This window comes from Apium graveolens, chromosome 10 (assembly GCF_009905375.1).
Source record: "Apium graveolens cultivar Ventura chromosome 10, ASM990537v1, whole genome shotgun sequence".
NCBI lineage: Eukaryota > Viridiplantae > Streptophyta > Magnoliopsida > Apiales > Apiaceae > Apium > Apium graveolens.
In genome coordinates, this window is record NC_133656.1 from 231,526,985 (window position 1) to 231,551,764 (window position 24,780).

The 24,780-nt window shown below is 37.2% G+C and overlaps 1 protein-coding gene and 1 pseudogene across 1 annotated transcript; both read left to right on the plus strand.

Annotated features, from left to right (window-relative positions):
• The first annotated feature begins 1,164 nt into the window (after positions 1 to 1,164).
• Positions 1,165 to 10,187, plus strand: LOC141691985 (uncharacterized; annotated as a pseudogene).
• A 1,963-nt stretch (positions 10,188 to 12,150) lies between these two features.
• On the plus strand, positions 12,151 to 14,033 carry LOC141691986 (BAHD acyltransferase DCR-like). Its single transcript, XM_074496733.1, has 2 exons — positions 12,151 to 12,582; positions 13,105 to 14,033. The coding sequence occupies exons 1-2, from the start codon at positions 12,151 to 12,153 to the stop codon at positions 13,954 to 13,956; spliced, it is 1,284 nt and encodes a 427-aa protein (XP_074352834.1). The 3' UTR covers positions 13,957 to 14,033.
• The last annotated feature ends 10,747 nt before the right edge of the window (positions 14,034 to 24,780 follow it).

A 24,780-nucleotide genomic window follows, 5' to 3' on the forward strand; every position in this document is an offset into this window, starting at 1 on the left:
AGTTAGGTCGCTGAATGTAGTATAGCACTTGTGAGAAGTAAGCCTGATTTTCCAAGGATCCTCAAGACCAAGTTTGAGGGCCAAGGTTCCAACTTCATCGTTGTAAGTAATTAAATTCCCAATTTTCTGTTTTGGATTTGCAGTAGAATGGTTTGTTAGTTTCTGTTCACTTATATTTAAAGTCTGCAATTTGCTAAAAAGAACACAACAAACCATTATGAACATAGTCTCACTTGCAAAACAACCCTTTTAACTAAACTTATTATTCTTTCTTTATTATCGCATTTCGAATGCTAAACTTCAGTATTTGCATCTCTTTTGTAACATAAAAAAGTTTGATGATTTATATAATTATTTTTTAAAAGCATGCATGTCTATACTATTCAACGAGATTATTATTAAAGTATACATGCATCTTTTTAAATTTAAAATCTCTTGAGACCAATGTACTTCCTGACCGAAAAGATCTTTCATGCAGGCCATCAAGTTTTCGAAGGCAAAAAGCCCTTGCAATCAATTTTCAAGAGTTCCCATAAAGCAAGCAAAGCCCATCCAAAGCAGCTTGGGAAATATCTATGCAAAATTCAAAATTATGAAGTTATACATTTTAACCCCTATAGTATTATGTATCGTTCCTTTTAACCCTTTTTGTAAAAGATATTTTTTACCCTCCGATATTGGTCGATACTTCATTTTATTGCCGAAAAGGGCTAAAAGGAACGATACCCAATACTACAGGGGTTAAAAGGTATGACTTCATAATTTTGAGACTAATAGATATAACGGTCCATACTTTAGGGCCCGAAAGGTCATTAAGCGTAAATAAAACCATATGTTTTTATTTAAAATAAAAGTATATATTATTCTTGAATGTGACTTTTTTAATGTGTATGGAGTTTTAAATGTATTTAACCACATTTGATTAATAATGTACAATTTCTTTTAAATAAATTTTCACTCAACAATAAACATCTTCCTCATCTTCATCCCAAACGGGTTTTATATCAAATTGTCCACCAAACTTGTTAAAATGTATCAAGTAGCTACTTAATCTCCGCGGTGACTCATTTAAACCACTAAAATACTACAATTAAACCTCGATTAAGTAATAATCGTTAAAGTAATAAACTCATTAAAATAATATTTTTTTCTGGTCCCAGCATAATGGACATAATGTATTTTTACTCCCGATAAAGTAATAAACTCACTAAAGTAATATTTTTTCTCGGTCCCAACCCTATTACTTTAAAGATATTTAACTGTAGTATATATCACTCCGTTAGAATTTTTAAATTTTTTTAACAGAAGTGTTGTGTTTGCCGTGTATTTCTTTGATTATTATGGTTTATCCGCAAACTTGAGTGCCTCTCTCTCATCTGTATATCTGTTTAATTGGTCCTAAAATAATCGTTATCTTCATGAGTAAAATAAAAGTTAGGTGATCTGCAATTGCAGTATTAATTTGAGTAAAATTCAACAGAGAGATGAAAAGAATATATCCCTTCAATTAGGACTCTCGTTGTTTATCTCAATTTTATGTGTCTGGCGGTTTAACAAAAATATACGACTACAAATTTTTAAAGTTAACGTTTTCCGTTAAAAAAATTTAAAAAATCTAACGGAGTGATATATACTAGTATTTTAGTGGTTTAAATGAGTCGTCGTGGAGATTGAGTAGCTACTTGATATATTTTAACGAGTTCGGTGGGTTATTTGATATAAAACCCCATCCCAAACCCTAAAATAATAGACAAGATTATTCTCAATCTTCCTGTATTGACAACAAATTTCTGTAGAGAATACCCAATTAAATCATGCTGCGGCATTTCTGTTTCTCAAGCACCTCCCACTCCCACTCCCACGGGTATGTATGTATCACCTCTTAAGTCCATCTTGTTATGTTTAAATTGCTCACGCTTAAGACCCGTAAAGAAACCGAGGGAGATATCGTTAGACAGAGAGGTCATTGGTTCAAACTGAATACTTTTGCTTATAATTTTGATGCTGCAAAATACTAATATTTGTAGTCAATATATTTTTTACATATCGTGCAAAATTTTGCCCAACGATTTTTTATGTATGATGGTGTGCTATTAGGTGTTTCTATGAGGTTTAATTTACTTGGATATTTACGAAATTCGATTTTAGTGGAATATCTATGCAATTATGTTTCTTGGTACTTTGTATACAGGTTTTTACTGGGATCGACAATGGCTGGTTGTGAATTCAAATGGCAGGGCATATACCCAAAGGACTGCACCAAAGCTAGCTCTTATATATGTCGAGCTTCCTACTGATGCCTTTACTGAGGGCTGAAAACCTACCAATAACTCCTATATGGGTAATATTATTATATGATTCACCGAAACTTACAAATATGTTTGTTCAAAATTATTTTCTTCTGTTATTTTTTCTAAGAACTCCATTCATATGCTTTTTATTCAGTTGTTTTACATAATTTTTTTTTAAAATTCTGTTTGTGTAAGTTATGAACTTATGATGATTGACTGTCACGAGATTCTGGTCTCAAATGGAAGTTTGAAGTTAGATATGAATAGCAATGTAACGGTATGGATGTATTTCAATTTCTCCCTAGTGATCAAGGCCCCCGGGATGGCTGAACTGGATATTTCATTGAGAAAACCAAATGGAACAGCTGATGGCGTCTCTGTGTGGAAATGGTCTGGTTCTGCCTTAGATGAAGGAGCTGACACATCAAAATGGTTCTCTGATTATCTCGGCAAAGCCAGTCGATTGGTGCGCTTTAATGGAGGTAATCCTTGATTAGTTCAAACTAGAGACCTGTATAGGATATATACAGTAATACAGTTCACTGAAATAATTGTTCTCTCCGGTCTTCAGTCTTCACATTATATTTATATAACTGAAATAATTGTTCTCTCCGGTCTTCACATTAAAATTTGAAATTATATAGGCTTCATCAGTAGCAGAGAAACCTCTATTGTTGAGAAAGTGAAATATGCATCTTCTTAAAAAGGAAAAAAAGAAAAAAAAACAAGACCTCTTGATATAGCGGTATCTCTCTCACTCTCTTTACGGGATGTCGCAAAAAAAGAAGAAAAGAAATATGCATCTTATTATCAAAGCATATATACAATCTTATGTATGAATCATGACTTACGGTTAGTATTTATTCCTGCTGCTTTTCCAAATTATCCACTCCTTGAAAATTGCATTAACCCCTACAACTTTCTATTTTTACTCTCACAGGTTTGAAGATGTCGGTCTATCTACAAAGTATCATGGTTAGGTTGCATTTATGAGATTTGGTAAAATTCACGATTAGCACATATCCTTGCATGTAATGTCCCATTTCTAAGACTACTTGTGTATGGTCATTAAGATGTTACATAAACTTACTTTGTATGTAGAACAGATCACGAAATATCTTACTTTTGTGTAATTTCATGACGATGTTCTTTACTTAAATCCTGTCGAAGTTATTTAAGTTGTATCCTGATACAGAATCAGAAACTAGAAAGGTAGACCCTGATTATGCTTGCGGACACAAGATTATGTTCTCTGACGGGTACCCTTTCCTCTTACTATCCCAGGTTATTCAAACTCATACATTTGAACACAAAGTTCATTTTTTTAGTTCCAAAAGTGGCACAAAACGCCACTTCCTCTGGGGTCCGGGGTTCAACCCCAGAGCCCCAGAAGAAGTGGCGTTGTGGGGTAAATTAATTTTTTTTTTGTTTTTTTTCTTTCCTCCGGGATTGAATGGCAGTTGTGTTAATTGTGCTTAAGTGTTTGTAAGTGGGAAATATGTAATGAAGACCTAGTTTTGAGTCTTCATATTAAATTGGGAAAAAATTATTTTGGTGTAATTTTTTTTTGTTGGGTAGTCATGCAAGCCTATTTATAGTAAGTAATTTTTATTTTTTTTAAAAAAAGTGTATGTATGACTTTTTGTGCCCTCAAAAAGGGTAGTCGGCAACGAAAATATTCAATGAAGACCTAGTTTTGAGTTCTAATATTAAATTGGAAAAAAATTATTTTGGTGTATTTTTTTTATTGGGGAGTCATGCAAGCCTATTTATAGTATGTAATATTTGAATTTTTAAAAAAGGTGTACATATGACCTTTTGTGACTTCAAAAAAGGGTACATTGGTAGTTGACAAAGAATTGTTTTTATGAAAGGGTAGTTTGTATTTTTTTTGCTGTAATAGAAGACAATAACATCTTTTAGCAAGATGAAATCGACTTGTCAACTTTTAGAAGTCCGAATCTTCAGACAAATATGAAAAGTTAAAAGAAGTACTGTGTTTACGTAAAGGAAATGCGGATTTCATAAATTCACGGGAGTAGGCACATGCAAATTTATGAAATGATTTGACAAGTCAACTTTTGTTTTGAACTGCATGACACAGGTGAATAATTTCATTTTACAATTTATAGGGTGGATAATATCGATTATTTCCATATTCGTAACTGCACAACCTAATATTACATTTTGACCATGTAATATGGCTATAAATAGCTGCAAAACTATAAGCCATCAACTAAAGTTCCCCCTTTGTAGTATATTAGTTTCTAAAATTTGAGGCTGCTACAGTCAGGTCTGGGGTGGCACGGTACACATTCTTGTCCCAGTTCCCGGTTTACTTATCAAAATTCTTTATGCTATTTGTAAATGCTTAAATTCAAATTTACTTGCAGGGTAGTGACGATCATTTATGGCTCCGCTCAAACTTCAAGACATACTGGGACTGTGTTCAGGCTAATCCACTGCCACAGCCTATCCGAGATGCCATTACAGAAGCTGGTTTTATGGGTGTTCTACTAGCCGGGAGTATGAGACATGATGCTGGCCTCATATCGACTTTTCTTGATCGATGGCGCCCGGAGACGCATACTTTCCATCTCCGTTTCGGTGAGGCCACTGTTACACTTGAGGATGTGTACTACATATTAGGGCTACGCAGCGTTGGACGTCCTATATTACCTATTCCAGGGGATGTAGATGCATTGTTAGTATATGAGATTCTTGGTGTTGCCCCCGATCCACAGCAAGATACAGCTGTTATAAAGAAGGGTGAAATTAAGATTAGTTGGTTGGTTCGTCAGTTCGGTGACTGTTCCCGTCTACACTCAGTTACTGGTCATGATCATGAGCGTGAGCTACTGTACCATACACGTGCACACTTGCTTTTGCTCATTGGTTCTACTGTGCCAAACTACAGTGGTTACCGTATGCCTCTAAACCTCCTCCCATTTGTGCGGCACGTGGATTAGATTAGTACTTATAGCTGGGGCAGTGCATGTCTTGCTTATCTTTACCGCCACCTTTGCTCAGCTAGCATTGGATATAAGACGAAGTTATGTGGGTCGATGACATTATTACAGGTACATATCCACCCAACATACTTCACATTAGACACACTGCATACTATAGACAAACTGCATACTTTAGAGACACTGCATACTACATGGTACATGATCCATGCGTTCAACAAATATTCATTTCTCGAATGTGGTTCAGGTATGGATATATGAGCATTGTACTGCCTTAGCTCCCAGACAACGAGACCCTTATTTGATGCAGCATCCCCGTGCTCTCAGGTACGACTATGCTTAAATATTTATGACTCTTTGTTCATGTTCAAAAGTATTCTAACATAGTCTCTAACATAATACATTTCTTGCTTCAGGTGGATGGTCCCATTGGATGGTACGACTGTGCAGACACATTCGTTACGCGGAATTCGTTATGACTTAGATACCATGTCTGAGGATTCCCTCAGGTGGATGCCCTACGGTGATTCCGCGGTTGAGGCACGATACATCCCTGAGCTTGAGCTATCACTCATGAGTGCACATTGCCCCCTCTTTTACTTGACATGGGTGGAGTGGTGCTACACTGATAGGGTCACAAGACAGTTTGGCTACTTGCAGCAGGTCCCTACTGATTCTCCACTTACTGATCATGATTCTTTCCATAGGGGTCAAAAAGGTTGGCCTTTAAAGTTCACTAGGGTGCGTGAGCTTTGGGAGTCACGTCACACTGCCGTGCTTGGTCCACCATCTTACAGACGCACTCACAGACCTATGTGCGTTGTTGACTATCCTGAGTGGTACGACAGAGTCACTAGGCGTTTCATGATCAACCCCAGGATTTGGAGGGACCAGCAAGGATTCCAGGGGTCGCAGGGACACCTACGAGTGGCTGTAAGATTTCTCTTCTTAGATTAGTACCTCTTCATTTGTCACAGTTTTCGTTTATGTATACACATTTACATGTCATTCAAACTTACATTATGTCAATACAGGTTGAGGGGTTGTCCGCTGCCTACCACCAGATCCGGGAGTCCGGCGTGGCTGAGGATGATGATAATGTGGATGAGGCGCTTCAGGGTTTACATGGCATATTAGATGCCATAGGTTTCCCATATCTTCTACAGAGGCCCCCTCATCCACCTCCTGCCACCCCACGTACTAGCGGTGCTCATGCCCGTAGGCCAGGTACTGCATTTGTTAATGCTGCACCAGCTCCTCGGGATGGTTGGGAGCCTTGGCCTCGTCCATCAGGTGGAGAGGGTTCTTCGTTCTACACCTCATCTGGCTCAGGTTGGGGGCATAGCTTTCAGGGGCATGGACATACTGACCGTACCAGGGACCACTTTATTCAGGGAGAGGGAGATCCTCATACGTCTACTTGGGGTCAAAGTTCACAGGTGCCTGATGTTGGTGGGTCTTCTTGGGGGCGGAGCACTCAGAGTCATGATGCGGGTACATCTACTTTTGGCCACCCTTCTCAGGGCCACAACCCTTATGTTGGTGCATCTACTATGGGCCACACTACTCAGACTTCTTATGCTGTTCCTAGTGCATGGGCTACTGGATCCAGTTGGGGCCATTCTACTCAGACTCATTACGGTCATCTGCCCCAAGCTTTTCCACAGCCTACATATAGTTTCCCGCCTGAGACAGGAGGTTCAGGCTTCTCTTTCCAGACCCCGACTAGGGGCTTCGACCCCTGGTTAGTACGTGATTCCTCCGCACAGAGTCATGAGCAGGGGGTGAGATGCATACACCCCCTATCATGCAGGATGCAGATATGGAGGGTGACAGTGAGGAGCAGGATGACGATGATGAGGAAGTTGATCCTCCTATACAGCTCAGACAGCAGCCCCGTAGAGCAGTGAAAGGAAAGGGGAGGCTATGCCACACCGGCGGGAGGTTCTGTGGCTGATCAGTACTATTTCACATATTTCCAGACTTGTTATTTTTAGTTTCCCATATTTTCATTACATATTCAGTTCAGACTTATTTTTATTAGTTCTCGTCATTTTCAAACTTGTTATTTTTCTTACCCCACGGTATTACATTTCAAGGTGTTTCCTAAGTAATATTCAAAACGTACATACTTACTTAAAGAAATTAAAACTGTCACATTCTCCAATTAACGTATAACGGATGAAATAAAATAAATAAACTAATACATCAACGAAAACATAATAAGTGAAATTGAAACAAAATCACAACATGACCACCATCAATGCAATTACTTTAATTGATTTCATCTGCAAAAACTGATAACTCATATCAAATAGTTATACTTTCCTCTATATTTCATTAAAATGATTTGACATCCACATAACTCTTTTCAGTGTTCCTCCTGCTCAATTATTTAATTTGCTTGCATGTGCTTTCTACTATGTACTCAGGGGAAAGGGTCTATAAATTATTGTCATATTTCACATGGGTGGCAGTAATGACACGTACATCAACAACACTTACAGCCTGTACATCTTCATTACTTTTATGTTCCACAACTGTTAGTCTTATTAACTTTTCTTTATCACCCAACTACTTACACTATATAAATTATACACCCTCACACATATTACATCCAAGCAGTACTACGATGTCATCGTCCACAAATAAGAAGTGGTTGCTTAGTGAAAGAGATGACGATTACCGTAGTCTTATGGTAAGTGATCCAGTGGAGTACTTTGCTGGTGTACGCCGAGAATGGGCATTTCGACGTGAAGAATCCGAAAGCCTTACACATGATCTTATTGCGATGAGTGTAAGGGTTTCGCTTCGTCGTTCTCTATCCATATATCCTCGGCCTCATGAAAATCTTCCTTGGTCTGAATTTAGGCGAAAAGTGGTTAAAGCCGTGACCCTTATTCGACGGAAAAATAACAGAATATTGTTGCGTAGGAGTCGTTACTATATGTTCGAACTAGCACAAGATTCAATTCGTGCTTCTGGTAGAGAGCTTACGGAAACAGAACAACACAGACTGTTACAGAATGAGGATTACATTTCCGATGATTACATGTCCGATGAACAAACTTGACAAGAATTATTGTGTTCTGATTTGAGTGGCCTTTTTTCCCTTTTCGGATTTATGCATTCTAGCTCTATATTAGTCGTATCTCTGTTTGTTCTAATATTATTATAATTAATAGTTGGGTGCTCATTTCATTTTATTTTGGAATTACTGTTTCGTGTTAGTAAACATTTCAGAAGCACATGCAACCATTTCCAATAATTTTAGATAAACAGTGAAAAAGTTACAGTTGAATGATATTTCAAACAGTATATGACAAGTCAAATCCTATACATGACATAAAGAGGAAAATATAAGGCTTTGTATGTGAAGTCAGTGCATATACAGAGTTTTCCTGTCACTTTCCACCAGATAATGATTCCATATTTTTGAAAATAATGCAGGTGAGAGCAACAATGACAAGTCACAATCAAGTTTTGAATACGAACTATATTTGTATAGTATGTTTAGCACGTGAACAGTCCCTCAAATTACCTCATTTCTTCTTTACCAAATCACTTATAAATAGAGAGTTACAACCTCATGAAGTCACACTCATCAAAGTAATTATGTCTTCACTCCCAAATTTGGATTATTGTTTTTGTCAAAAATTAGCTGTTGAAGTACACTACTGGAGGGGTATTGACGCAGGAAGGCGATTTATCAAATGTCCCGACGGTGCTTGCCTTTACGAACGTTGGATCGAAGAGCCGCTTGAACCCCGTGCAACATTTCTCATTGAAATTCTTAGGGGAAAAATTACCGCAGGGAATGTAGCCCATTCTGCAGAAATCCGCGAGTTGCAGCGTGAACTTGAGGAGTCAACGAGGGAATTGCAGAGAATGAAGGCGTTCATCGAGTCCCATACCTGGAATATCAATGAGGATGATTATGACTCCGATGATGATGACTCTGATGATGCACATGACTGATCCAGTTCATATATTGTTGCCTCTTAATATTTATATTGTTGCATCGTACTCATTTTTATTCATATATCGTCTTATTATTCTGTATCGTCTTATTATTCATATATCCTTATTATTCATATGTCATAGAATTTGTATTTCAAGTCAAGTATTCATTATTAGCAAATTAGTTCATATTAAATATAAGGCCTCGTCAACAAAAATTATTCCCCATGATACACTATTGCATAAACCTAAAACATTACAAATAAAAATTTAAAATTACAGTAAAATTTACGTACTACAAATAAGTTTACATCACTAGTCAATAGAAAAAAAATTAAATCAAAATAATTTTCTAGGATTTATTTATGAGATTTGCTAAACATGCCCCCAATTACAAATTGCACACTCGAGTACCTTGGTACCCTTTTCAATGCCAAAAAAATCATATATAAACTATATTTTTTAAAAAACGAAAAATACGTACTAAAAAAAGGTTTGCATGACTATCCAACAAAAAAAAACCAAAATAATTTTTTTTCAATTTAATATTAAAACCCAAAAGTAGGTCTCCAACATTGATTTCACCCTTAACACCAAATGCAATTCAGTCCGGGGAGGAAAAAAAAACAAAAAAAATAATTTATCCCAGAACGCCACTTCTTCTGGGGCTCTGGGGTTGAACCCCGGAGGAAGTGGCGTTCTGTGCCACTTTTGGAATAATCTGAATAGCTGTGCTAAAAAAATGAACTTTGAGTTCAAATATGCCAAAAATGTCAGGGAGCCTTCAAACTCATGTGTCACTTATGACTTATTGGCGTATTTGTGTTAGAATCCTTACCTCAACTTTGTTTCATCTTTCCAGGGATCACTTGATGCGTTAAATAAGCTTCTAAAGCAACCTGTTCCAGTCAATCGTTTTAGAGCCAAGTATCTCTTTGAACTCCTATTTTTGGTCATTGATTTGTAGTTATAATTAGCTCTGCTGTACCTATAAATACAGGAGCTTATTTGTATGTAAAATTATCAGAATTCTATTCAGCCTAACAAATCCCTCACAATCACGCTCTAAATCAGCCAATAAAGTCAGCTTAATACAGCTGTTATCTATCAGATTTACAGCTATTATCTATGCAAATATACAGTTGTTAATATACACTCAATCTGTTAGAGAAATAGTGACAATAATGCTATCAATAAAAACATTTAGCATTTTCGAATTCCTATTCCTACTCTGCCTTCTTCTCTTTGCGCAATTATATAGAAACTATGCAATACTTGCTACTATAAAGCAGAATGAAAATGATTTGAATCTCCAAACAACTTCAACTAGAAAACTAGAAAAGCAGCATAAACCGAAACAATAGAGGGATACCTTGGTTTGGGCTGTTTCGATATAGCGCGGCCGCCCTCAAATCCAGCGCGGCCGCCCTGAGTTTCTGAAAATTCTAATTTTTATTGTTTCCTTGACTTCAATTGCTGGTTTCTTTCGTGCTAACTTCCGAGTCTCCATCCTAACACCCTTTTAGCATAAAAACAATGTAAAATCTATTCTTTCTTCCAAATATACCTTGAAATGCAAAACACTACAACACATCAAAAATACAAATAACTTGATTACAAATCACTAATTTGAGCCTTTACGAAGCGTTCTAAGTGGATATAAATTCCACTTATCACTACACTAATGGATAATATAAAGAATTTGGGAAAAAATATTACATGTTTGTATAATAAAAGTATAAAACATGATTTTTTTTCTCTCAAAACTTTTTAATACTAAACCCATCTTCGTCATATGAACAAATAACAAGCTTTGCTAGACAGTCACATTTAACTCCTCTTTCATTTTTGATGTTTTATTATCCAAATTTTCAGTATCATTTGACCCCGCTGTTAAACTTACAAAATACATTCTTGTCTTTATGCTGAACTTTTTTTCTCCAAGGACTTACATGAAAATCACACACTCGTCCTTTAATCTTTTATGAAATAGAATGTTGATCATTTATCAAAAAACATTTGGTTCAAAAATGGTTTTCTTTCAATAACGCATTCAGGATTATAATCATCTATTGACTCCCTAATGAGAATATCTGATTTCTCACATGAAACTAGTACGGTACCATTGTCGGCAATATGTTTTCTATAAGTTTAGAGCGGATTCTAGATAATTTACCATTAGCTAAACTTAGTATATGTATAATGCATGTGGTTCCTACTTCCTAGTACGAGAAACCGATCAAATCTGAGGTGTTTTCATATGCATCACCATGGAAAAAAGCTTTTAACGACTCCACATCTCTAATATAATTACTAATAATTGGTTGAATAACTACATAAAAGAAATAAGAATAAAATTGTGTTCATTAACCCAGCAAAGCAAGAATCCAATCAAGTCAAATGATCACATCAAAAATTACAATGTACTCAACGAACATTAAAACATATCTTTATAATCCATGTTTAGAGGACTCATTTGCAAAAACTAAGATGTCTCGTGTTATAATAAATATTCTTTTTATGATATATGAGCACATTTTGACAACTGTTCTAAACACAATTTTTAGATAAATAAATGAAAATAAGTTGAGGGTGTACAATAGAGACAACCATAATCATAGTGCTGGACAAATGTATTTAATATAGTGATGAGCTGAGACTTTCATGTCATTTTGTACAAAAATTCTGTAAATAATTTTGTACGCGTAGTATTACTAATAAATAACTCTAGTATTCGAAATTAAATATTCAAAAATATTATTCAAATTACAATGTGACGATGATGCATGTGACGATGATGCATGTATATTCGTATGTGAAGCACTAATTAGCACGCCGTTGTGTATAAGAAGTCATGAACCAAGAAATCATATTGCCAAGAATAGAATAGATTTCAAGTATAAGCTTAAACGTATTAGCAATTCCTAGCTATGGAGCCGAACGTGTTGAAGGTGAATTTTTTGAGCAAATCCTATGTAAAGCCCAAAAAATCAATAGGAAGAAAAGTGTGTCAGCTTATTACATATGATCTTCCTTACTTATCCATCCAGTACCCACAGAAGATACTAATATACAGAGGGGTTCATTTGGAACACATGGTACAAAAACTCAAGGATGGCCTAAGTGTCGTTTTGCAAGATTTTTACCAACTTGCTGGGAATCTAGAGAGAGATGAAGACGGGGTTGTTAGGGTGGAATACGACGACGATTCGAACGGCGTGGAGCTGGTGGTGGCATCCTTGGAGGCCAGGACGGTTTCGGAAGTGATGGATGCTGAGAGTGCCAATGACTTGATAAATTTGGTGCCTTTAACTGGTGTTTACAATTTGGAGGGGTTCAATCGTCCTTTGCTGGCTATTCAGGTAACGCTTATTAATATAAGGGCTGTTAGAGAAACTGGTATTTTATCATCAGTAGTCCATTTATATAAAGTATTTTTAGTTATTCATATGAGTTATTGTTATTAAAGTTTTTTGCGCTAGTTAAACATACTCACACACCCATCTTGTTTTTGACAAGATTCAAACTCTCGACATCTCGTAAAAGTAGCCAGGGAGATAACGTTACAACAAGAGGTGTTGATTTTTTAAATATTAGTCGTAGTAACTTGGAGGTTGATTATATTCAAGGTTGTTAGTGAAGTTGTACGGGAACTGGTTTACTATCATTACTCATAAGCTTCTTCGTGAATTTTCGAGTTGTCGTTTATGATTCTGAGTCTTGAAACTTTGTTCAAACCTAGCTCATTTTCCCTATTTTTGATTACTTTCAATGCCTGAGATCAGATTTAACCTTGCTCTTCTTGAAGCGATTGTTTTCACAAACCTTTTATATCATTTGGCTGATTAAATCTGTTTTTAATCTCATGAATATACCATCTGCAGCTCACAAAACTCAAGGATGGACTCGTACTAGGGTGTGCCTTCAACCATGGCGTCCTGGATGGTACTTCAGTTTGGCATTTCATGACTTCATGGGCCGACACGTGCAATCGGTCTCAGACCCTCTTGATCCCACCATTCCACAATCGCACAGCAGCCCGAAACATCCGTGTGCCATTCAAGTTTCAACCACCGAAGGCGGATCTACCACTGGTAAGAGACAAAATTTTTAAGTTTTCCAATTTGAAGATTGAAGAGATGAAGTCAATTGTCAACTCCAATCCACCCGAAACCTCAAACCCCGTCTCAACATTTCAAGTTCTTTCAAGTCATACCTGGCGTGCAATTACTCGAGCTCGCCAACTTAAGCCAGATGATCACTCTGTCTTGACTGTTTTTGCAGATATCCGGAAAAGGATAAATCCTCCCATGCCAAAATCCTACTTTGGAAACCTGATTCAAGCTGCATTTATTGTAAGTACAGTGGGCCTTCTGTTAACGCAGCCACCACTGTACAGTGCAAAATTGATTCAGAAAGCTATTGCCTTGACAGATGCTAAAGCAATTGATGAAACTGCCAAGTTGTTTGAGAAAAGCCCGAAAATTTTCAAGCTTGAGGATGCTGGCCCGAATAGCGTGTTAATGTCAAGCTCACCAAGGTTCAAGGTTTACAGTGTGGACTTTGGTTGGGGAAGGCCAGAGAGTGTGAGAAGTGGGATAAACAATCGATTTGATGGGATGGTGTTCTTGCATGAGGGCAAGAGTGGAGGTAAGAGCATTGATGTCGATATCAGTCTGCAGGCTAATACTATGAAGAAGCTAGAGGCAGATAGGGAGTTCCTTATGGAGCCTTAATAGTTTGATGAAAATCTGGTCCAGAATAAGAGTGACAAAATTGTAGCCATACCAAGTTCCCTATATATTATTTGTGCAAGCAAAGTATAAGTATCACAATAATTTATTGATGTAAAACAATATAAGCATGATATGAATGTATCAGTACGCGAGCTCCCTTTTCAGTTACCGATGATGTGTGTATTAAAAGAGGTAATTGGTATAATGAGTTGTACTTATTCATTGATATTGTTATGTATTTGTGAAAACAATCTGCGATTAATACAAATAATCAAACAAGTGTGTGCGTGAGTAAACGAAATCAAACGGAGGAAGAAAAGATATAAACAGAAGAGAGATCCTCGAGTCCAGTTGAAACTGTCTCCTTAAAGCTATTTCGCTTCTCACCGTATGTGCGAGTCGATAGCCTCCCAGGATAAAACGAGGTAGCGGCGGCGTTACGGATAACGAGCACCTTCAGCGAGCTTGAACGGGCACGAAACTATCACCGAGAGAGAGAGATTTGTGTTTAGAGACGAATATGTTTTTGGTGTGTCTAACCCTAACGCCTTAGAGGTGTTTATATAGGTGTAGATAGACTTGTGCGCTACTCTTTTCCATAATTAAATATCATTAATTATGGAATCGGTGTAATACTTGCAAGCTACTCTATTCCATAAATAATCTGAAACAGAATCAGATTGAATATATCAAGACATACACCATATCAATTAATCTGAAACAAAATCAAATTAATTTATGCCATAATATTTGAGCCAAATTCTAATGGAAAATAATAATTTCCATTATTAAGAGAATATCATCATATCTCACACATTTTTTAGTCATAATACTCAAAAATATGACTTACCAATATGGGACTTATACCCATATTTTCCAACAATCCCCCACATGGGTGAGATTGGTAATCTTAGTAGCACACACCAGACAGACAGACAGACAGACACGGAGTTTGACTTGGTGATAGTTTCTTCGATCAGATATAGCATACGATAGGTAGAGAATGCTCCTTGAACCTTCGCTCGAGTAAGCATACCGACTTTACTGGTAGACAGTAGACGTGCTTGTCCTTGAACTGTTCGACCGTTTATGTAAACGATGATATACTTATCACTATATCGTTTCTGACTCGTTCAGCTCTCATGAGTATGTCCATTTTGGCCATGGAACATCGTCCTGGTTCTGCAGAAGTTTCTAAAGAATTGTGCCTCGCAATTCTCCTTTGAAGCGGCCCCACTTCTCTCCCACATAGGTGATCTTTATCTTATAGAGTAACCCGCGTTTACTCAACTGAATTCCATGCGTTCACTCCTGAGCTCCACGTATTCATCAAAGATCATTAAAGGCTCAAAGCTTAACCTCGTACCTTACGGGTCTCACTGTTTCCTCATCATAGGAACAGGCCAGGGGTTACCCCCACAGTGATTTGGTCATCATGATTTAGTTGTCCCATTGAACCAAGTTCTTGGGATCTCCAGTCAGCAATGGTTGGGTGTCCACCATGATGCCGTTAAGCAATAGGCTTAAGGCCCATCCCTCTCGATGATTTCTCAACCACTTCTCTTGATAACCCTTTGGTTAGTGGATCCGCGATATTATCCTTTGACGGTATATAGTCAATAGTGATAATTCCGGTTGAGATCAATTGTCTAATGGAACTGTGTCGTCGTCGTATATGACGAGACTTTCCATTATACATCGTGCTCTGTGCTCTGCCAATAGCGGATTGACTATCACAGTGAATCCCTATTGCAGTTACAGGCTTTGGCCATCTTGGAATATCCTCCAGAAACTGACGTAGATATTCAGCCTCTTCGGCGCATTTATCTAGTGCCACAAACTCAGCTTCCATCGTGGAATGAGTTATCACCGTTTGTTTTGAGGATTTCCATGATATTGCCGCTCCAGCTAATGTAAACACATAGCCACTCGTAGACTTAAGTGCTTTCTTGCTAGATATCCAATTTGCGTCAGTATATCCTTCTAATACTGCTGGGTATCTGCCATAGTGCAGTCCATAGTCTCGAGTTCCCCTCAAGTACCTTAGTACCCTTATAATCGCTTTCCAGTGATCAGCTCCCGGATTACTCGTAAACCTACTCAACTTGCTAATTGAGTATGCAATGTCTGGTCTTGTACAACTCATGAGGTACATCAGACTACCAATTATCCTCGAGTATTCCAATTGGGAAACAGCTACACCTTTGTTCTTGGATAGGTGCAAAGTCATATCTACAGGTGTCCTAGCTTTCTCAAAGTCATCCTTAAGAAACTTCTCAAGGATCTTGTCAACATAATGTGGTTGACTTAATGCGAGACCCTCTGATGTTCTAGAAATTTGAATTCCCAGAATTACATTTGCTAGTCCCATATCTTTCATGTCGAACCTTGATTTCAACATGTCCTTTGTAGATTTGATAACTTTATCATTGCTTCCAGCAATAAGTAGATCATCTACATATAGTGTCATCATGACATAGCCATTGTCATTCTCCTTGACATAGCTGTTCTCGTTATCCTTGTAATAGGCACAGCTATCACATTCATTGATTTTGAAACCATTGGCCAGCACGACCTCATCAAATTTTTCATGCCATTTCATAGGCGCTTGTTTCAAACCATACAATGATTTCACCAATCTACACACTTTCCTTTCTTGTCCTGGGACAACAAACCCTTCAGGTTGTTCCATATAGATTTCTTCATCTATGTCTCCATTTAGGAAAGCTGTTTTCACATCCATTTGATGTACAGTTAGATTACGCATTGCAGCAATAGCAAACATCATCCTTATGGACGTTATTCTCGTTACAGGAGAATATGTATCAAAGTAATCAAGGCCTTTTTGTTGCTTGTATCCTTTAATTACAAGTCTGGCCTTATACTTATCAATAGTGCCATCAGTTTTCAACTTCTTCTTGAAAACCCACTTGCTACCTAATGGTTTGCAACCAGTTGGCAAGTCCACTAATTCCCAAGTATGATTTTGCATAATTGAATCAACTTCATTCTTGATGGCCTCTTTCCACATAGGTCCATCAGGTGAGGTAACCGCCTCCTTATAAGTTTTTGGGTCACCTTCTTCGAGCAAATAGGTCATAAAATCAGACCCATAGGATTTCTCCGTTCGTTGTCTTTTGCTCCTTCTCACTACCCCCACATTTTCGTCTTCACTTTCGTCACTCTCATTATCGTCATCTACAGACTCATGAGATCGTTTAGACGTCGTAGGTTGTTGGTTTCCTGGATTACAGGGAAACATCGTCTCAAAAAATGAGGCATTTCTTGATTCCATAATGGTATTCTTTTGAATATCAGGAATCTTGGATTCATGAACAAGAAACCGATATGCAGTGCTGTGTGGAGGATATCCGATGAAGACACAATTCACAGTCTTAGGACCTATCTTCACCTTCTTCGGTGTAGGGATCAGTACCTTTGCAAGGCACCCCCACACTTTCAGGTGTTGGTAACTTGGTTTCTTTTTCTTCCACATTTCATAAGGACTTACATCCTTATTCTTGCGCATCGTAATATTTAAAATATTATTTGCGCTTAAGATGGCTTCTCCCCACATCGATTGTGGGAGCCCAGAGCTTAACAACATCGCATTCATCATCTCTTTCAGAGTGCGATTCTTCCTTTCAGCCACACCATTTGACTGAGGGGAGTATGGTGCAGTGACCTCATGGATTATACCATGTTGTGAACAGAATTCCCCAAACGGTTCAACATATTCACCTCCACGATCACTTCGTATCGTTTTGATTTTCTCTCTATAGCTTCGTCTTTGCTTTTCAACAAATATACATAGCAGTATTTTGTACAATCATCAATGAATGTAATAAAATACTTGTTTCCTCCTCTTGTTGGAGCGAATTTTAAATCACATATGTCGCTATGTATTAGGTCTAGCACTTTGGTGTTCCTTTCCACACGTTTAAATGATGATCTCGTTAATTTTGCCTCAACACAAGTCTCACACTTATGTTTTGGATCGATAGTAAGTTTAGGTATGTATTCTTTTGCACTTAAACGTCGTAAAGTGTCATAATTTACATGTCCTAATCTAGCATGCCATAAATTAGGAGACTCAAGCAAGTAAGCAGAAGAATTCTTCATTTCATTATCGTCCTTAACGGACATTACATTGAGCTTAAAAAGCCCATCAGTTAAATAACCCTTGCCTACAAACATACCACTCTTAGACAAAATAACTTTATCTGACTCTATTACAATGCGAAAGCCATGCTTATTCAACAGAGAACCAGACACAAGGTTCTTGCGAATATCAGGCACATAAAGTACATTCTTCAAAGTCAGATTCTTCCCAGAGGTCATCTTCAGGATCACCGTGCCTTCACCCTCAATGGTAGAAGTTGCTGAATTCCCCATGTAGAGTTTCTCACCAGCATCGGAAGCTTTGAGGCTAGAGAAAACCGCCTTGTCTGAGCAAACATGCCTAGTAGCACCAGTATCAATCCACCATTCACGTGGATTAGAACCGACCAGGTTCACTTCAGAGACCGTAGCACAGAGGTCTATGTCACCCATCTCCTTGGAGATATTCTCTACCATGTTTGCTTCTTTCTTCTTGTTGGGCTTCTTGGGCTTCTTGCAGTCAGAAGACCTATGACCAACTTTATCACAGTTGTAGCACTTCCCTTGAAATTTCGACTTCGAAATCCCTCCCTTGGGTGCCAGCTTTGCCCCTTTACCAGAATTAGCCTTCTTGGGCTTGGAGCTTTGAGCATGCTCCACCATGTTTGCCTTCTCAGTGGCAACGTTAACTTTCTTCTCGGACCCTCTGTTGTCTTCTTCAATACGAAGCCTAACAATAAGATCCTCCATAGACATCTCCTTTCGCTTGTGCTTAAGGTAGTTCTTGAAATCTTTCCATCCAGGTGGAAGCTTTTCAATAACAGCAGCAACTTGGAAAGACTCACTTATGACCATTCCCTCAGCATGAATGTCATGAATGATCACCTGCAGTTCCTGCACCTGACTGACCACAGTCTTAGAGTCTGCCATCTTATAATCAAGAAAGCGGCCAACAATCCACTTCTTTGCCCCAGCGTCCTCGGTTTTATACTTATGGTCAAGTGACTCCCATAAGACCTTAGCTGTTGGCTTTGCGCTGTATACGTTATACAACGAGTCAGACAAACAATTTAACACATAGTTCCGACAGATGTAGTCGGAGTGCTTCCAAGCATCAGCAGCATACACAGTCTGCATGTTACTCTCAGCAGTGAGCAACGGTGGTTCTTCCTTAAGGAAGCGGTCCATATGCAACGTGGTCAGATAAAAGTGCATCTTTTGTTGCCAACGTTTGAAGTTCGTTCCGTTGAACTTCTCAGGTTTTTCAGCATGTGCAGCAGGCACAGTTGGCATAACAGGTGCAGCAGGCACCACGGGTGGAACAGATGGTACGTGCGTCTGTACTACAGGTGTATGCACACCAGTAGGCACCGCAGGTATGATCGGAGGAGTGAATCCTGCCGATATCTGTCCAAGAGAAACACTAAACTGTCCAATGACAGTGTGTCCCACAGGCACATGTCCCGAAGGCACATGTCCCGAAGGCACATGTCCAACAGGCGTTTGACCCCCATCAGATCGTACGATCCGTGCGTTAGGGTTAATCGGCTGCTGGTGAACCCCATCAGATCCAGTGATCTGTGCGTTGGGATCAGCCGTCATGTTCATCGAATCGTTCACAGTTTGGTTCTCCATCGATCTGTTACTCAACAAAACAAGCAGATACAGATGTATCAGTCACAGATGTATATAAAATAAATAGCTTTAAGATTGTGAAAACAATCTGCGATTAATACAAATAATCAAACAAGTGTGTGCGTGAGTAAACGAAATCAAACGGAGGAAGAAAAGATATAAACAGAAGAGAGATCCTCGAGTCCAGTTGAAACTGTCTCCTTAAAGCTATTTCGCCTCTCACCGTATGTGCGAGTCGATAGCCTCCCAGGATAAAACGAGGTAGCGGCGGCGTTACGGATAACGAGCACCTTCAGCGAGCTTGAACGGGCACGAAACTATCACCGAGAGAGAGAGATTTGTGTTTAGAGACGAATATGTTTTTGGTGTGTCTAACCCTAACGCCTTAGAGGTGTTTATATAGGTGTAGATAGACTTGTGCGCTACTCTTTTCCATAATTAAATATCATTAATTATGGAATCGGTGTAATACTTGCAAGCTACTCTATTCCATAAATAATCTGAAACAGAATCAGATTGAATATATCAAGACATACACCATATCAATTAATCTGAAACAAAATCAAATTAATTTATGCCATAATATTTGAGCCAAATTCTAATGGAAAATAATAATTTCCATTATTAAGAGAATATCATCATATCTCACACATCTTTTAGTCATAATGCTCAAAAATATGACTTACCAATATGGGACTTATACCCATATTTTCCAACAGTATTTATAGTACACGAGATTACAAGGATAAGGATATCTAAATACATAATACTTATCAAGATGTACATTTGACAGGATATGTGAACTGATAATGTAAATCATAATTGATAGTTTGTTGTAGAATCAGTTCTTCATTATCTATTGTTGACGTCGCTTTGTCGTGCATTTGTGTCACGTGCCTGGGTATTATCACTGTCAACACATAATGTTCTAACAGTGTGTTACTATATCCTGATGATGTTATCTAAGATGTTGTACCTTCTGAACTACCAACATATTATTACAACGAGAAATGAATGAACAAAATTGCAACCTTTTGTATCTTCAAATTGTTCTGGATAATGCATGAGTAAAAAGGCTGTGACAGTGGAGTAGAAGTTTCAGGTAAGTGCACGTTGTTCAGTGGAGATTGCTTTTCCGTGCTTTTCAGCAAGTTCTCGCAAGGGTATACGTAGCATGTGGATGGGGAAACCACTCGCAAATGGAACCATTGTGATCTCCATTAAGAGAATGATCTCCTTGGTTCTGAATAGAGAAGATAAAATTTGTCAAATATACAACAAACAAGGATAAGAGAATCCATGGCTAACATAATGTCTTCATTTTTTGTTTTTACCAAAATTTTCGGGTCCATAGCTAGGTCTATGCGATTTAATGTTTAGGTAATTAAAGCAAGAACGTAAAGAACAAGAACGATAAACGAAATTAACAGTGACGCGGAAAACCCCCGTGAAAGGGTAAAAACCGCGGGGGATGGTACCCCAACCAAAATGATTCCACTAAAATAAGAGAAAGATGATTACATATGATTACAATCAGTGATATGAAAATGATGTAGAAAGCTCTATCCTTGAGTGCGCGGTTTTGGACGAGTGCAGAGAATGTAGCTTAGTACAGATGAATAAGTGTAAGGTGTTGATCAGTTATAGCCTCCTCCTCTTTGCTTCATTCTGGTTTGTATTTATCGGTAATTTGAGTCATTCTGTTGTGGCTAATCTTCTTGTGACTAGACGCGGTATTGAATGAGTGCCCAGAGAGTTTCTTGAGTGAAGAAGATAATCTGTGTGTTATGTCTTGTCCCTAACTATTTGATATAGATATATAGAGTATTTGGTTGAATGGGAGTCTATCTTATTGTGAGTAGATGTAGTAGATTATCCTCCAAGTAGCAGTGTGTCCCCCGTTGTGATTGTGTTAAAATCTAGCCTCACTTACATATTTGGCTTTTTGGTTCAACCATCCTTCCTATTTTCATGGGTGGGTCATAGGTTATTGACCCAGTCTTGCTGTTTGCTGCTGTACTATTCTTATTCAGTCTTGTCCAGTGTCTTCGTTGTCAGTACTAATCTTCACGTCCATAGCTGTGTTGTTGAGTTCTCATGTTCTCATGTCAGGTTAGCCGAAATTCGAGCCACAATATTTTTGATGATTGATAAACTATTACGATAAATGACTTGCGTCATTTAGCATTTCACATTATTAAACAAGGAGTAATTGGCAGTTTGTAACCTACTTTTATTTTCATTTTTGCGATTTGGGTCTACATTATTTTCTCTGTCAATTTGCACCCCGTAAAATTAATTTCGCTTCTATTTGCACCCCATTAACGACTTTCCATCCAAGATGACCGTTAACTTTAACGGAATCGGGGGCATTTCAGTAAATTGCTAATTAAAACAAAAGAAAATAAGAGTAATTGTCACTTTGTAACCCATTTTTTTGGGCGTTTTTTCAATTTGGGTCTATATTATGTTTCCTTGCAAGTTGCACCTTTAACTTTAAATTTCACTTTGTTTTGCACCCACTTTTATATCAGGGGTAAAATCGGAAATTTCTGGTCTTCAAGAACAAATCGCCGGATCCTTAGATTTCCCGGTCCAAACCAACAAATAAATACATGAATCGATTACAAATAGGGCTAAGCATAACCGAACCAAAACCGAAAAACTGAACTGAACCTTACTATTTTGGTTCGGTTTAGTCCTGATTTTTCAGAAATTTGTTCTATTCGGTCTGGACCAAATATACCGAAATAAAATCGGCTCGATCCGGTTCTTTTAAAAAATATTTCGGTCCGAACTGAATAGATTGAATAAACCAAATCATAAATACTATAATTTATATTATATATTTTACATATATCTTAAAAATTATAATCATAATTTTTAATTTTTAATTGTATTTATACACCGGTAGAACTCTACATATCACTTTACTTTAATTATATTTTAGAGTTCATATTTTTAGGTTTGAAATTTTTATTACAATTTTATTTTTTTAAAAAAATTCAGTTCGTTCGGTCCAAAACCGGACCAAACCGAATTATTTCGGTTCGGTCCGGTCCATAATACAATTTCGGTCCGGTTTGGTCCAAGAAAAAGTGATAATTCGGTTTTTCAGTCTATTCGGTTCGGTCCGGTTTTGGACCGCACCGACCGAATGCTCAGCCCCATTTGCAAATAACAAGCAAAAGTTATCTGTAATATCAAATTTCGTGAAAAATGCCCGAAAATCAAACCCCCAATTCGAAATAAGAATCATATATGGAGTTTAATTTTTTATTTTAGCGAATATGGATCGGCCTATTAAATATTCTCTCCATTTATAATTGGATTTTTTTATTGGATCGAATCCTGGATCGAATATTTAATATATCGATCCGTATCCGCTAAAATAAAAATTAAACTCGATTCTAGGATTCTTTTTCCGAATTGGGAGTTTAATTTCCGGGAATTTTTTATTAAATTCGATATTACAGATATCTTTTGCTTGTTATTTGCAACCGATTCATGTATTTATTTGTTGGTTTGGACTGGGAAATCTAAGGATTCGGCGATTTGTTCTTGGAGACCCTAAATATCCGATTTTACTCATGATATAAAAGTTAAAAATGTTCAAGGGGTGCAAAACAAAGCGAAATTCAAAGTTTAAGGTGCAACTTGCAAGGAAATATAATATAGACCTGAATTGAAAAAACGCCCAAAGAAATGGGTTACAAAGTGCCAATTACTCTTATTTTCTTATGTTTTAATTAGTAATTTACTGAAATACCCCCGCTTCCGTTAAAGTTAACGGTCATCTTGGATGGAAAGTCGTCAGTGGGGTGCAAATAGAAGCGAAATTAATTTTATGGGGTGCATGTTGACAGAGAAAATAATTTAGACCCAAATCGCAAAAATGAAAATAAAAGTGGGTTACAAACTGCCAATTACTCTTAAACAAGATAAAGCGAGGAACAATAAGTAAGTTTCTTGGAATGCCAATTTGATATGTCTTTATCATCTTAAGCCTCTGTTATCAGCTGATTTATTTGAGCAATATAATCATTCTTTCATAAGAAAAAGGTTTAAAATTCACATGCAAAACTACACATATATGTCTTCTATTTTCGAAACATATGTTTTGTATAAATAATTACTACCTATGTCCCCCTCTTTTTACATTTCGTTTTTGCTATTCGGCACACATTTTAAGAAATTTATAAAATATAGTTTCATAACTTATTTTTAAAATTTTCTATTTCTCAAAAAAAAAATTAAACACTAAATTTTTAATCAGCAAAATTTAAAAAGAAATTAATATATAAAACTATACTATATATGAGTCTTAAAATACGGGCAAAACCATCTCTCTCAAATGTAAAGAATTGAGAGGAACAAGGGAGCACAAGTTACATATTTCGGAAATCGGAACTAATCGGATGACTTACCAATTTATGATTTATCTGCGATTTTTGAAAAATTAAATGATCAATCGAAAATTTACTAACAATTTAACGAATCAATCAAATATTTTGAATGACTTATCGAAGATTTTGTAAAATCAGTCGTTTTTCTATAACCATGTAAGCAACAAAGTCATTATTTTATAATAACTTTTTAATCATTTTTACCCCTAAAAAAATACCATTGTTCTCATTTTTATCCATTTTGGAAACTCTCTCTCGATTCACGTAATCGCCATCATCATCTTCAACTTTTACTACAGCGCTAATTCCTATCTACTTCCTACAAGCTCAAGACAAGGGCACCAACAATTCTTCATTTTAAGTCTTTTAGGGATGCATATCAAGTTTGGAACAAAGGCAAAAACAAACATGCTATTATCACTTGTCTAGTTTCTTTGCCAACAACTATATTACTTTACTCTTCCACAGTTACAACTTTGACAATAGGAAAATGCATCTTGTTCATGTACAAGAATCAACTTTCTTTCGAATGTTTACTTTCTGTATATACCGATCACACACATATATGCAATTGTTCATCATTACCCATTTCAAGTGGATTTTCAAACTTCTTTCCTAACTGGTTGCAACTTACGGGTGACCAAGTAACAAGTAACAAATAATTAGGTAAGTCTAGTATCAT

Coding starts and splice junctions, on each gene's coding strand:
- LOC141691986 (XM_074496733.1), top strand. CDS start 12,151: ATGGAGCCGAACGTGTTGAAGGTGAATTTTTTGAGCAAATCCTATGTA. Junction 12,583..13,104: donor GTCCTTTGCTGGCTATTCAG/GTAACGCTTATT, acceptor TACCATCTGCAG/CTCACAAAACTCAAGGATGG.